The sequence below is a fragment of the Pristis pectinata genome, chromosome 9 (genome assembly GCF_009764475.1).
Source record: "Pristis pectinata isolate sPriPec2 chromosome 9, sPriPec2.1.pri, whole genome shotgun sequence".
NCBI lineage: Eukaryota > Metazoa > Chordata > Chondrichthyes > Rhinopristiformes > Pristidae > Pristis > Pristis pectinata.
This window is the reverse complement of record NC_067413.1, coordinates 75,485,246-75,501,168: the sequence shown is the minus strand read 5'-3', so window position 1 is coordinate 75,501,168 and position 15,923 is coordinate 75,485,246. Positions and strand designations below refer to the sequence as shown.

Here is a 15,923-nt window from a genome sequence, read left to right as displayed (position 1 = left end):
TTGCAGTCCTGGGCAGAGCAGTTGCCATACCAAGCCAATGAATATATTTTGAGAAAATGTTTAAAATCATTATGATTCAACTGGGAATTGAGAATACAACTTTGTGTTAGGGCAGGAGATAAGATATGTCATATAGATTCATAGAGTCATTCAGCACATAAACAAGCCCTTTGGGCTATCGAGCCTGTGATGGCCATCAAGCTGCCAGTTACACTAATCACATTTTTATGCAACACATATTCTCATCAATTCCGCCCCCCGCCAGATTCTACCACTCAACTACACACTAGGGGCAATTTAACAGGGCCAATTAACCTACCAACCCACATCTCTTTGGGATGTGTGAGTATCTAGAGGAAGCCCACACGGTCACAAAGAGAATATGCAAACTCCACCCAGACAGCAGCGGAAGTTAAGATTGAACCCAGGTTGCTGGAGTTGCAAGGCACTAGGTCTTCTAGCTATACCACTTGGCTCCCTCAAATACATCAATGATCTTTGGATCATTTGGTTCATTCAAGGTTGGAACATTACCTCGGCTGAAATCCAGTGCAATTGAAATCAGAGCTTCATTGTGGATTGTCAGGGGTGTATTCCTTTAGATGAGACTTTTACCTATACTTCACAGCTAGAAATCAAAGATTCTACAGCATCATTGCAAGAAGATTAGTTCCCCTAGTTAATATTGCAACACTAACAAATCCTATCGAAAATATGGTTAATTGAGCATTTAGTTTATTTCTTTTTGTAGGAGGTTTCAACATGTAAGTCACAGCTGTGTTACCCACATAACAACAGTCACTGAACATTGTTAATTGTGATACATCAGCTTTATTTCAATTAGAACACTCTTTCCTTTAAATCAGTTTATAGATCCAAACTATTTAAGCCAGGTAGTGTTATGATTGTATTACTGGATTAGTAAATCCAGAGAAAATCAGTTTAAAGTCCCACAATGGCAGCCTGAAACTTTGTATTCATTTTAAAACGTTGGTAAAAATGGCCATACTTGGCATAAAAACCCTGGAAGGATTTACTGAAAGAAATCCACCATTCTTTTCCATGTGCAAATCCGATCCAACATCAACATAGTTGATTTTTAACTGTATCAAACCACAACTAGCCAATAACTGCCTACATCCCATAAATTAATTTTTAAAAGGCTTCACTACAAATGCTTGAGCGAGTAAAGTGAGCTGTCAATTTAGCTCAGATCTTCAATGTCAGGAAATATGGTTGTGTGGATGGATACTCCAAAGGTCAAAATCACTACCCTGTGCAGTAGAGAGGAAATGCTATACATTCAGAGATGTAAAACTCTGAGCCAAGGCCTAACCTGCCCACTTATGATGAATATATAAGATTTCTGATTCATTATTTGAGGAAGAGCAAGAAAGCTCATACAGCCCTGACAGACTTTTATTTCTCAACCAACATAATGTTGATTGGTTGCTCATTTACCTCTTTTTTGTGGGATTTTGCTGTGTGCATGCTAATTGTCATGTTTGTGTACACTGCAGCAATACTCATGTGTCAAATCATTGAATATGAAGCATTTTGAAATCTTTTGAAGCTGTAATTAATGCAATATAAATGCAAGTTCATTCTTTCTTTAAGTTAAGAAAATACTATCCATTGCATGACAAATAAAATAAATAGATTGTTTGACTTGGTCTTAGTTTGAATTTAGACAACAGATGAGTTGGATAGGATGAACAGTCATTTCTTGTTTCTAGTTTCTTATGTTATTGCATTGTTAGCATCATTATAGTTTCTCTGGGAGGTTTTAGGTTGGCTTGGTTCCTGGAAAAGGCTGTGTGGCAAACTTTACTCCTGTACTCCATGCTGACAGCTTTGACAAGTTTACAGTGTACTGATGGTATATTAGCAGAAGTAGAAATGTTTTGAGCTTTTTGAATCATATTTTGGGCTTTAATTTTATAACTTATTTATGTGTTCGGAAGTATAGTAATAACATTGTGTTTTGGTCTCATTGTCACATCATCCTGAATGTAAAATAATGGTCAAGCAATCCACCACAATTCTGGTATTCCTCTACAATTTATGACAGCAGAGGTAACTAGCTTGGAATCAAATTATTCTGAATCCATGATTGGTGCTTGTTTCCAAGGTGGTAGCAAATGCTCTACTATCCTTTACAAGGTGTTCAAGATGAGGCAACAGGCTGTCTGCAGGAACTCCAAATATCAGGGTATCCACAATCTGAACCTTTGTTGTGACGTAAAACCACGTCAAAACCAATAATTCCTGCTCCCCTAGGATTTATGTGAGGCCACATCAACAAAAATAACTTAGTGCCCTTATTATAGCAAAACATCATAACACGTTACAGGAACAGCATTATCAAGCAAAATTTAAACACAAGTAAGGAATGGTCCACAACTTGTGGGAAATACTGCTAGATCAAAGGTGATCTGCTGGCATTTACCCTCTGAAACACGAGCAAGTTCAAGATACTAACATGAATGCAAACTCCAAACTTGCTGTTAGGGCCTTCCAGTGGTTAACCAGCTGCATTCCAACATTGGACTCTGCATCAAGTCCAGAGGCAGAGCACAATTTAATGAATTCCTCCAGCACCTACACTGTGGAATATGCCCACTGAAGAAAGGCCAGGTTACACCTCAGCATCACTTATAAGCATGTGCCCCACAGCTGCAGTGGTAAAGATTTGGGCAGATCCATCTTCTGTTGAGATGTGCTTTTCCGTGCATTTAAATTGCCTTGTCTTACACTGTTAAACCAAGTCGATTTTACACTGTTAAGCCAAATAGTTAAAGCAGCTAATATGTAGTTACTTCCATGTATTACAAACAGTTTATGGGAGGGAAATTGTGAGGTCCTACTGTAAGCAAGGTCCATATTAAGGTGCAGTGTTGTTTTACTGATTTTACAACTTGTGATTGTGCTAGTAAGACATCATGGTGGCATCATAGGTTACAATTAATTCATTATTTATATGTTTTCCTCCACATCAACTAGATGCAGTAAACCATTGTAAAAACAATTAAGTATTTTACATGATAGATATAAATACAGGTAGAATTTAATATACACAAAATATAATCCTCCTTCAAAGTTATAATGCAGTGCCGTTAATTTGAAATAGATAAAATAAGCAGGAGTAAACAAATACTATGGGTAAGGCACTGAAAAGTGTTAAAATCCTTTAAAAACTTTGTTTTATGATTGTCACATAAATAGTTAGATTTGGTTGATATTAAAGCTTACTTCCTTACTTAAAATGAATCAAGAAATGAGAATCAAATGTAACTTTCACAAAATGTTTGAAACAATTCTGCTCTGAATAAATGTCTAGACCTCCGACAGTGGCCACTACATGAAAGCAAATTAGGATCAGCTCAAAGGCAATCAAGTTGCAGAGACAATGGTATTCCATCAACGTTTGGGGTAATATCAACAACATCAGATAGGATCAAATGAAAATCCATATTTTAAACCACAGATCCTTCACTCAATCAGCTTGTACCCTGTTCAGAAAAACAAATAGAAACATTCATATTAAAAAATGGTTTGAATAGGCAATCCATCACACACAGCTGCTAATATGCAATTTTGTAACGAATACTTAACCTTACTCCTTTTCCGTATTTGTATTTGTTTTTCAAATTCTCCCTCCTCTCCACATTTACCGATCTCTTTCCCAACCTCCAAATATTCCATTCCACTTCTACCTTTTCTCCATCACTTTCTCCTCTTCCCACTTCTGTTATTTCTTCCACTCCTTCACCCAATTCCTCCTTCACATCATCCTCCATCTCCACTCTTTACGTATAATATACAATATTTTATAGTCGCCTCCCTGTTTTTGTTTTCTGAGATCTGTGTCACGTCAGTGCAGCTGATATTTTCCTTCAAATATACTCTCCAATTAATTTCTTTAACATTTCTTTAAGATAGTATTGATGTGGTTTATTTCAGATAAACAGTCAAATGAAGGTAATACCAGAAAGCATTCCTCCTCTTCTAGACTGTGATTTGTGTTTTCTTTGTCTTTTAAACCATAAAACCAGCTGCAGAAGTAGCTGATTGCCATGGATTAATTTACTGATCCACAAATTAATGATCAGGTAACATTAGCAATTGTTGAACGCTGCAACATATGCTTGCTTTCAGCTGCATAATTTATATTCAGTAACCTTAACTCAAACAGTTTAACTCAATAGCAAAACCTAATTACTTTACCTATGGTATTTATTCTGTGTTTGATGCTTCATAAAATTACTGCTAATATGTTATATGAGGGCAGAGCTGATAGAAGTGAGAAGAATTTAATTTCCCACTCATTCCTTCCTGCTGATGTTGTCCTTCCCCTGGTACTAGTGGCATTTGTAAATAGTTAATTTGCTTTAATTATGAGCCTGTCCTGCTGAATTAGGAGCAGCAAGATTGTGAAGAGCTAGAATCATGCTTCTGAGGCAGCTGACAAATCCTTTGAGCCCAGAAACCAATGTCTTTTTCTCTGTGCTGTCAGTAATTCCATTAATATTATGTCCAGTCAAGTCAATCAAATCATTTACTCTTCATCGGTGCTCAGACAGCAGACAGACAAGGGATCACGGCTTTCTTCTCTTATTTCTCCTGACTCATTTTACTTGAGATCGGATATATGATTACTGCAATATATTTATAAAGCCTTACATTGTAAGCATTGTAAAGAATTACATTTCCTGTGATTCGTTAAACACATGTAATATTGAAAACATATGGTAATTATACAGCTTGTGCACTCAAGTGCAATAAATGGACAAAATACATGCTCATCCACATAAGCAAAGTTCTATGGTGATGTTGAGCCATTTTGTTTCATAGAACATCACAGCACAGTACAGGCCCTTCGGCCCATGGTGTTATGCTGGCATCTTATCCTGCTTAGATCTATCTAGCCCTTCCCTCCCACATAGCCCCCCATCTTTCTATCACTCATCTAGCTGACTAAGAGTCTCTTAAATGTCCCTAATGTATCTGCCTCAACCACCTCTGCCGGCAGTGCATTCCACACACCCACCACTCTGTGTAAAAAAACTTACTTCTGACATCCCCACTATACGTTCCTCCAATCACCTTAAAATTATGCCCCCTTATGTTAGCCATTTTTGTCCTAGAAAAAAAATCTCTGACTGTCCACTTGATCTATGTTTCTTATCATCTTGTACACCTCTGTCAAGTCACCTCTCATCCTCCTTCGCTCCAAAGAGAAAAGCCCCAGCTCACTCAACCTATCCTCATAAGACATGCTCTCCAATCCAGGCAGCATCCTGGTAAATCTCCTCTGCACCCTCTCTAAAGCTTCCACATCCTTCCTATAATGAGGCAACCAGAACTGAACGCAATACTCCAAGTTTCATAACATTTCACATTCACTACCAGCACTGAAATTCAATCAGTGATAAAATTTGTTTTATTGGACTAAGTAGAAAAAGCGATACCCTATTTAATCCATTGGTAATCACTCCAATATTTTTACAACATATAAAAATCGACTTGACTTTTTAAATCTGTTGGCATCTTAAAAGAATGTTTTTAATGCAGTCTCAGAAAAATCACTCAGCCATTAGGAATAAAATTTGACTTATAGAAGGGAATAAATTGGAGACTGTCCAATATACACCTGCTTGATTGTTCTGTTGTGAGAAGTATAATGATCAGTTAATCTGCTTGTGCTAGTTTTGCATCATTGTTGAAGGTGAATTTTTAACATTGTTGTCAGAAATAGCTACAAGGGAAATTGAACTATCAACTGATTGGCTGGCACAGTGAATGAACTGGCTGCCCAATTCCTCCTACGGGAGGTCTATATCATTCCAAAAGGGCCAGATTTCATCAACACACATCTGGTGAACTGCATGGTTCCTGGAGTTCCCATTGCAGCTCACCAACTTCAGGACTAGGACATGACAGGTCTCCAGCCTACAGAACTGTAGGTGGGGTACAAGTGGGATGATTGGCAGATGCCATGGTCAGGGGTTTAGCCAGGGACGAGAGGCCCACATTCTTCACTCCTCTGTCCCCACAAAAATAATGTTACATATCTCTTTGTCCTTTTCCTGTTACTTATAAGCCCTGGAAATAATAGTGAGGACTGTGCCTCCTAAATTTTAACTCTATTACCACTCCCACTTCTGCCTGAAGAAAGGAATTAATTCTACTGTCAAGTATTGAAGAACTGCTTTTCTTAGTGAGAGCACTTTACCCCACATAATACTGTTAGCAGGGGAAAATTTTCTGATTTTCAGTCATTTAAGGATCAACTGCATGTTGAAAACCTAAATAGGTTTCCATCTGGAGGGTGGCCAATGCACAGCTACTTCTTTTCCCATCTGCATTAACAAGAAAATCCCTCTACAGCAAACCATGACCTCCTACCACCTCTCTCCACCCGTCCCCACCCCACCTAATGCCATGATCGTTTTAGCTAGAACAATGCTCACTTGCGTTTCCCAATTAGAACAGTACTCCTGACTGATATCATTATAGCTTCCTGCTCATTTCCAACAGTGGCCCCAAGCAACATTGCAATGATGTGTTTTTATGAGCAAGAACAATGTTTTTGCACAATGCTATTAGGTGCAGCTATTCCAGTTACAGAATATTTTTGATTAGCATGAAGTGAAAGGTAAAATATTTTGTTCACTCCTTGCATAAATTCAACCCACCCTTAAACTTTTGGGCTATGCTGTGAGATCTAATCTCAAACTCAGCTGTTGCTTTATTTCAAGCTTTGAGAAGAACCCACTTCTGCAAAGAAAATGGTTACAAACTACTTACTCTGCACTTAGACAGCAAGAAGCTGTCATTGTTACTGCCTGTTTTCTGGCTGTCTGTCCCTCTTGCCTGCCACAGCAGGTGCTGCTTTGCCTGGCATCATGTCTTTATATTATTCTTGCTGTCCAAAGGGGAATCAATAGCGCATTTCTGAGTATTTTCTAAATCCAACATTCACTGAAAGTATATTCAGGTATTACAATGTAAGTTTAGTCCATACCGTTCAGTGGAATACAGGTAATATGCCATCTTCAACATGATTACAGTCACTTGCTGACTTGACCATGCTTTACATAGTACTCTTCAGCAGAGATCCAGTAACCTGAGTGATAAACATGATTTAAAGCAAGCCTGCTCCACCAAAAGGGGAAACCCATTCTGGTCTGACCAGCTTTTGGGAGATGTTTTAAACTGACTGGCCCGAAATCTTTGAAGAATGATGCAAGAGAGCAGTTTCTAAAATTCTTAAAGTGCTACATTGGAGGCTTTGATGTAGGAGTTCTAAAGTAGAAAAGATATTCCCTATCTGCAAAGAGACAAATGCTCAGAAAATAATGGGAAAAGATTGTCATGGAGATTAATGTCAGAAGTCAAGCTCCAAAGATTTGTATGGAGTGCCATAAGAAATCCAATTACCTCAAAGGAGTTATCAAATACTATAAGTGAATGGATGTTCATAAACGATTGCAGCTATCTTCATCCAGAAGTGCTAGGTGCATGCTGTATCTTGACTTCCCCCAGTCCCCAATATCACAGAATCATTATTCAATTAATCTAATTCACTCCACATGATATCAAGAAATGTTGAAGCCCACGGGATGCAAATGCTTCAGTACAGCTGCAATACTGACATGTATCTGCCAAAGTGGCAATTTCCCAGGTATATCCTGACCACAAGAATCTAAATCTAATCTGGCCAATAACCACCCTGTCAGCTAACCCTCAACTAACAAAAAAGTGGTGGAAGGTTTTGTCAACAATGCTATCAAGTGGTACTTACTACTGACCTGCTCATGCAGACACACAATGGATTTCATCAGGAGAAATCAGCATCAGACCTCTCTACAACCTAACATAGACAAAGAGCTGAATTCCTGAGATGATGAAAGAGTCAAGGCAGCATTTAATTAAATGTGGTATTAAACAAAACTGGTAAAACTGATATTAGTGGGAGAACTCCCCACTTGTTGGACTTCTACCACATAATAACATAAATGGTGTGTTGGAGCAGCAACATGTTTGTTGGATGACTTTTACCTTATCCCAAGAACATTACTGCAGAAGTTCCTAATGGCAGTGAATTTGACCTGACCATCTTCAAATGCTTCATTAATAATCTTACTCCTATCATAAGGGGACATTCACTGATGATTGAGGTGTTAACTACATTCACAATTCCTGAAATGATGAAGTAGTTGGTGCCCAAATGCAGCAAGGTCTGATAAGTGACAAGTAACATTTGGTCCTCAATAACAATCTCCAACATTTTCTGGGAACTCAATGGAACTAGCTTCACCAGATTCTCATCATCAACCTCTGGGAGGCCATTATTAATCAAAGCCTCAACTGGGCCAGCCACATAAATATAATGCTTGCAAAATCAAGAGAGAGTCTGGATTCTGTGGCTAGCAAATCACTGCCTGATTCCCCATAGCGTTTACTATACATCAGGAATACATTTGAATAACTTTCCACTTGCTGGAAGGAGAGCAACTGCAATAACACTCAGGAAGCTCATCACCATCCTGGACAAATCAACCCCATTGATTGTCACTACTTTTCTCAGACTGCTGTCACCATGGTTCAGGGTGCCAATATCCAGAGGGGCTTTCACTGTATCTCAGCAGTCCAGATTATGCCCTCCAAATGCTTACTCACATTTCTGAGGCACGACTCCTGTGTAGCTAGTAGAGCTGCTGCATCACAGTATCCCGGGTTCAATCCTGACCTGGGCCAGTCCGTGTGGAATTTGTATGTTCTCCCTGTGACCGCGTGGATTCCCTCCAGGTGATGTGGTTTCATCCCACATCCTAAAGATGTGCAGGTTATTAGGTTAATTTGCCATGTATGTCGGTCATTAGTGGCATCTGGGAGGAGTTTATGGGAAAATTTTTAAAACTGTGATTAATTTAGAGTTAGTAAAAATGGCTGGTTGATTGGCTGGTGTGGAGTCAGTACACCAAAGTGCCTGTTTCTGTGTTGTATCCTCTCTGACTCTATGACTCCATGACTTAATCAATCAAACAACATTCATCCAAATTAAGGCTTCTTCTAAAATAATGAAATATAAAATGTAATTGGTGCTGGCCTGTACAAATTCATTCAAGTTAAGTGCCTTCCTTAGCACAGCTCGGAATTAGCTATATAAAAGAGCACCAATTACAATATTTTTCCTCCTTTAAACAACAGCATACAATTGGAATCAGACAAGTAGCCATGTTGTCATGTCACCACATGAGCAACCGTAGGTCTAGACCATTGTCTAGAGATACAAATTTGAATCCTACCATATCTGCCACAGAATTTATATTCAAGTAATCAAAAAAAAAGCTGGAATTAAAATTAGAATAAGGGAACTACTGGATTGTCATTAATATCCCTTTTGGTTCATTAATACTCTTCAGGGAAGGAAATCTGCCATCCTTACTTGATCTCATCTATATGTGACCTCAGATTCATCAATGCATTAAATTCCTAACTGCCAAAAAATTAGAACAGAAAGTGCTGGAAATACTCAGCCAATTAGGCAGCACTTTACTAGATACTGCCTGACATGCTGAGTGTTTCCAACATTTCCTGTTTTTATTTCAGATTTCTGGCATCTGTGTTTTTTTTATTTTTTCTACTCTTACCTGCCATTAAAAAATTTGGGGTGGACAATAAATATGGAGAAAAAAATAAAGAAATAAAAAGATAGGAGGAAGCCAGACCCAGAAGTCCCCAAAACCCAGCAATCCAGAGTGTTTACGGGTAAGCTGATGTTAGTTGCTGCCCTTGATGGTATTGTGCCTTCCTCAGCCAAGTCCACAAGTTTTGGAAGTCTTCCCCTGAATCTCTTTTTCCTGCTTTGAATGTTTCTTAAAGCCTCCTTTTTGACCAAGCTTTTGTATCTCCGTTCTAATAACTCTTTATATGGACTATGTCAAATTTTGTTTGATTGTGCTCTTGTGAAATGCTTTGTCACATTTTGCTTTGCCAAAGGCACTAAATAAATTCAGGTTTCTGTTGTTGGGTATAATCTAATATGATGAGGAGTAAAATTTCTTTTCAACAGTTTTTTCAGACAAATTACAGTCATTTACCTGTGGGATAGTAGCATTCAAAAATGATTCCTTTTAACAATTTTGAGAAATAGGAAGACTCAAGAGGAAAGTGTATGATATAAATTCACTAGCTAGTATTTCAAAGATTTCATTAAAAATTACAGGTTTGCTAATTTATTTTGACACTTACGGGGTTTACCGCTGGAAAGACAATTTTGTTGAATTTGTACTATTGCCAGCTAATGCTTTCATCTGCTAATAGTGCTTTACACTGTCTTGCAGGTGTATAAGAAGAAGACTGAAGCTGCCAAAAAGGAGTATCTCAAACAGTTAGCAGCTTACAGAGCTAGTCTGGTTTCCAAGGTAATGTCCTGTACCATCAATGCATTCAGTGTCTTCCTTTCAAAGATTTTTCTTCCCCCTTGCCCTACATTGCATCCAGAAGCCTGCTTAAGTTTTCCATTGGACCAAGAAAATTCTTCTTCATTGTTCTAAAGACCCCTTCCAAATTTCCAAAATTGAACAAATTTATCATTGTTATGTCACTCTAATTGATACATTTCTATTTGAAATTTAATTTCAGGAGATATCAAGACAATATTTTTATTTCTGTCTGTATTGAGAATTGGAGAAATAGTGTTTTTTTTTGCAATTTATGGTTTATAGTGGCTTATAATCATGTGTTCTGGTGGTTCATTTTAGTAAATATTTTACTTGGAATATTCCTGCATATGTTTGTGATTTTAAGTCTTTGCCAACAGTAATGTGTAACTGGCAGAACCAATAGATTTTGTACAGTATCATTGGCTGATAAATTATTTGCAAAGAAACATAGAAGTCTTCAATGAAAAAATGGTTCAAAAGTAAAATAAAACTAACAATGTGATGAAAGTATGTAGGATATATTCAAGAATTTTGCTTCTGAATGCATATTGATTATTTTTGATCCAGCAGTACCCATAAAGCATTATAGAGTGGTCTTTTGCACACTTAATGCAATTTCTTTAAAGTATATTTTATATATAATACTGAAATTCAAAATCCAGGAACATAAATAGAATAAGATACAAAGACCAAGCTCCCCTAGCAGAGCTGTCAAAACTCATGGGATGTAGATTTAAAGTAATTGGTAGAAGGATTAGAAGAAAAGGTTTTTCATCAAGAATTTGGAAGAGGTCTGGAACTCACTGCCTGAAAGAATGGTAGAGGCCAAAACCCTCACCACGTTTAGAAGAACTTGGATCTGCATTTAACGAATTGTAATCTGCAGGATCCCATGCTGGAATGTGGGATTAGGTGGATTAACAATTTTCAACTGGCATGGACCCAGTGGGCCAAATGGTATCCTTCTGTATGTAAATTTTCTTTGATTCTATGAAAATCATAAGATGTATTTTGTTATTATTACCAGGCAATGGTTAACCAGTCTTGGTAATTTTCTCTGCAGAGCTACAATGAGCCTATTGATACAAAGACATCCCAGGCTTCTCAGATAATGAATTCAAAGCAGCCAGTGTTTTCTGGTCACTCACAAGCTCCATCTCCAATGTACCTTGGTTCAGGTGCCTATCATCAACAGTCTGGTATGAACCCTCACATATCCACCATGCATCCCAGTTTGTCTCGGAGTATTGCTCCCAAACCTAACGGTCAGATGCCAGTGACTGTTTCTGTAGCAAATATGACCGTCTCTCCACCTCCATCTCTTCAGATCAGCCCACCACTGCACCAGCTATCAATGCAACAGCACCAGCTCCACCAGCAGCAGACCTCTGTCATGTCTCAGCAAATAGGAAATCACCAGCTACCAATGCAGGTTCAACCTCCCCTGCATTCACCACCAATGCAGCAGGTCAGTGTAATTAAATAAAAACCTTTGTACTTAAGGTATGAATTGAATGGTGAGATGGCTGAAAATGATCAGTTTGCTGAGCTTTAATTATGAAATTGCAGGCTGTAGTTGCTGAATTGTCTCAGTTTTGTATTGAGTAGCTTTCACCAGTTTGGAGACAGCTAAATGAGTTAGCACATTGTAGTGGTTTATTCTAATGGCTGGAAGGTGTAGTAAGGGAGAGTCATCAACCTGCTAACCAACTTCATTCATATTGCGTGATGGATAAGGATAATCATTATCATCAGTGACTTAGGTGATATATTCTTTCCAGCTGAAGCAGGCTTTGTACAAATAGGTAATAAGTGTTAAAAGAAAAAAACTAGATTTGTTGCATAAAATTATTACCTTAATGTATGATTTTCTTTTTTTGGCCACTACAGGACCTATGTGCTTCTGGTCACCTTGTAATAACTCTCCAAGATAGGGTTATCCAAAATAGCCATTCTCCTTCAGTAAGTACAGGTGGTGAAAAGTAGTAAGCTAGTTAACTGTGGGAGGAATCTTGCCTGTGCACCTCATTCATATAAGTGTACATTTTGCCATCAGTCATTCAAGAGCAATCATGACCAGGAGCCATGACTAATTTCATTTTCCTACTTGGTTCAGGGTGATGAAGTTGATTCTAACTCCCCAAGCCCTAGCTATAAATCAGTCCTGGGGTTTGTCTACTCTTAATGGCTTAGTTCCACAAATACAAATACTTCTATGTGAAAAATAATTCCAGTTTTCCAAATGTTAAACCTTGATGAAACATTTGCATTTGAAATACTATTGCAGATTTATTCTTGACTACTGTCATTTGCAATTATTATAATTATTGTTGCACATAAAGAATGTTTTACAGCAAAATGTTGGTCAACATGTCTAATATAACATTATACAAAATACTTAATACAAGGCATTTACTTTAGAGGTCATATATTATATCATTATTAAAATGTATTGGCAAATGATTTATAAAAAAAATCCCCAAGGAGTTTACACATAAGCTTAAGAATGCTGCAGATCCAAAAACGTTCGAATCACAAGACTGGAATATTTGTTCAGATGAACCAATTCTCCTTGTTATTCTGTTCACTGCAAGGAAAAGAAGCTCCAAAAATGAAATCATTAATATCTGTCGGCTTGCTGTATAACCTTGTGGAAAAATTTTCGTATGATATTACAAAGACAGATTTTCAATTTTCTCATGTAATCAACAGATGTGTGTGGATTTGGATGTAATTTCAAGGTTGTAAGAAAAAACAAAATCACATTGAGATTGATGAATAAATCAGCCACGAAGACAAAAACCCTGATGTCTGATGAAAACACCTCTTCAGATAGGCAGGAAATGAAATTAGTTCACAGTAAAGTGCAGAGATGAAGATCAGTGTTCTGTTTTGCTGCAGGCTTCATAAGACTTAGTACAGCAGCAGAGCAAATTGCTAGGACGCAAAAATCTAATTACAGAGCAAATGTCCCCTCTGACACCAAATTAATCTCTATTGGGCCCCCTTTTTGATTCCAGTCTAGCACATGAAAATGAAATTTAAAATTCTAGGCATAGATGCCACCAATCAGAGAAAAACAGCTGTTAATTGTTGCTGCAGGATCAAACTGTAAAGTGTCCAGTATTGTGTAATTAGACTTCTTTGCATTAATTTTTCAGCTCAATTTATCTTTCATCAGACTTCATGAATGACTGATAGAGAACAGTCATTGCTGTTTACTTGGCACAGAATCCCACTTCAGCTGTCTTAGTCAGAAGGAGTCTTTGAGCACAAACTACACCAATTTCATTTGCACTCTTCTCCAAAATGAGAAGATATGATCATATTCAAATTCATAACTTTAATCTTTCAAGGGTTCAAGACAGAACCAAACACGTATGGATTTATTCACATAATTTAACTAAAAAGTAGTTTTGAGAAATGAAATGTCATTTCTGTTGAAGGACATCTCATTACAGCACATAAAATATTTAAGGGTTCAGTGACTTCTTCAAGTGCATTTGGTTAAAAACAAATTTTGCTCTGGCAAATGGAATGCTTTCTGAAAAAAAACGTAATTGTAAGATTTATTGTTGTTTTCCTGGATTCTCAGTGTTTCTATGTAGAGTTATGTCCTTTTTTATATTTTCACTGTTGTTCTACTTTCTCTGGAATTGTTATTTTTGGCCTTCTTTTGGTGGTATTTCTTTTCCATGAACTTCCAACAAAAGCTGTGTTAGGCTGAATTTTGGTTAGTTGAGACTCTGAAGATAAAAGAGAAGCAGATGGTGCTTTTGTGAGTGAATGAAGGAGAGTAATTTGGAGAACAATACATGAATAGATAGAGTTAAATAAAATACCCGGCCACCTGCTGCCTGCTCTTTCAGCCGGAGCCAAATGTATGTTCCAGAGATTAACTACCATTGCATTTATATTTATCAAGATTAACAGTAATGACAGCTAGAAAAATACAATAAGCACTCCACCTCATCCTTTCTTCTCTCTTAAAGTTGATTCAGCTCAAATTGTTTACTAACCTACTTGTGTTTTATGCAGAGATGTATATGTATCAAAAAATCAAAAACGCCAAATATTCCATTCTGAGTTTTATTAACTTAAGTAGATGACTAGAGTTGTCAATTTTAGGCAAACTGTGATAAATAGCAAATGTTACTTGGAAGGTTGCTAAACATTGGATTAAAAGTAGTTAGGATTTCCAAGAACGGAAAAGATTTCTTCAGCCTTTGCTTTCATCAATTTTCTTTTCCATCCCCTAACAAAAGCATCATCTGTGTCACACTGAGAGGCAAGGAGCCCTCATCCAGTTCTCTTTCTATCCAGTAAATACTGCACCAGAAATTTTGAGAAAGCAGCTCAGAGTGTCTCATAACCTGAGTTGCCCTATTTTGCTTCATGTCAGGATGTATCTTGTATCTGATGAGATTGAGAACTCATCACATTTTAATATCTCATCTACATGAACTTGCGTCTTATCAATTTGTCATATTTGCATTCCACACAGAGTTCTTGCACTGGAGTGCCTTAACTTGCTTAATTGTTTCTGTCTCAGTCAGTTTTTCTGCTGAGCGAAATATATTCTGGTTGTGGCTAAATTGCACACTCTGCATTTATTTGATTGTACTTTTACATAATTTTGCTGCTCGCAAATCAGTGAGGTTTTGTGATGACACACATTCCCTTAACAGCGCTTTATAGATATGCTTCTATATCATTTGCAAGTGCAACACAATGATGACATTAAAGACTTAGGATACATTGGAATGGATTCATTGCATTATCCTAACCAGTTACCTTAATACATCAGAGAAGACCTCGTTGCCAGAACAATTCCTGTAAGTTTTGTTAGTCTTTATTCAGGTGTGTCAACTGGAATCCCTCACCCTATCCACTTGATCAAAGAAATAAACTGGACAGGAAGAAAAACGCAATTAGGGAATGAAATGTAAGAGGATTAAAAAATCGAAACATTAGTCCCAAATTTCCAGTAGCCTGGAGGTTGAAAAGTGACATTATCTGAATAGGCAGAAGTGAAACTTGGGTCATTACATGGTTATGTTTGAACACTGTCCATCTCCAATTGTAATAAACACTCAGTAAAATAAACAATAGCTTTGAAGAAACTGGCCGATTTAGGAAAGGCAATGTATAAACAATTTATGGATTTGAGTTGCGGGTCCTGGTTGTGTTGCAGCAAGTTCCCACAGTCAAATCCTTACTGTGCTCCCTGCACACTCACCACAAACTTGGGGAGCCAGGGCATTGGCACCTTAAGTAATGTATGCATTATGTCATTTATGTCATTATGTCATTATGTTATTTTGTTTTTCTATGTTTCTATTGGGTAACCCTAGTAATTTCTAGGGTAGGGACATGTTCGGCACAGCTTTATGGGCCGAAGGGCCTGAATTGTGCTGTAGTTTTTCTATTTTCTATGTAAAAGCAGATGATCCCAGGATATGGTGTCAA

At 37.5% G+C, this 15,923-nt stretch overlaps 1 protein-coding gene across 1 annotated transcript in view; it reads left to right on the top strand.

Moving 5' to 3' along the window:
- The window catches only part of tox (thymocyte selection-associated high mobility group box), a 186,100-nt gene that overhangs the window by 160,905 nt on the left and 9,272 nt on the right, over nt 1-15,923 (top strand). Inside the window, 2 exon segments of the mRNA XM_052023750.1 lie at nt 10,353-10,433; nt 11,518-11,922. Of these exon segments, the coding sequence (XP_051879710.1) occupies nt 10,353-10,433; nt 11,518-11,922 (486 nt within the window).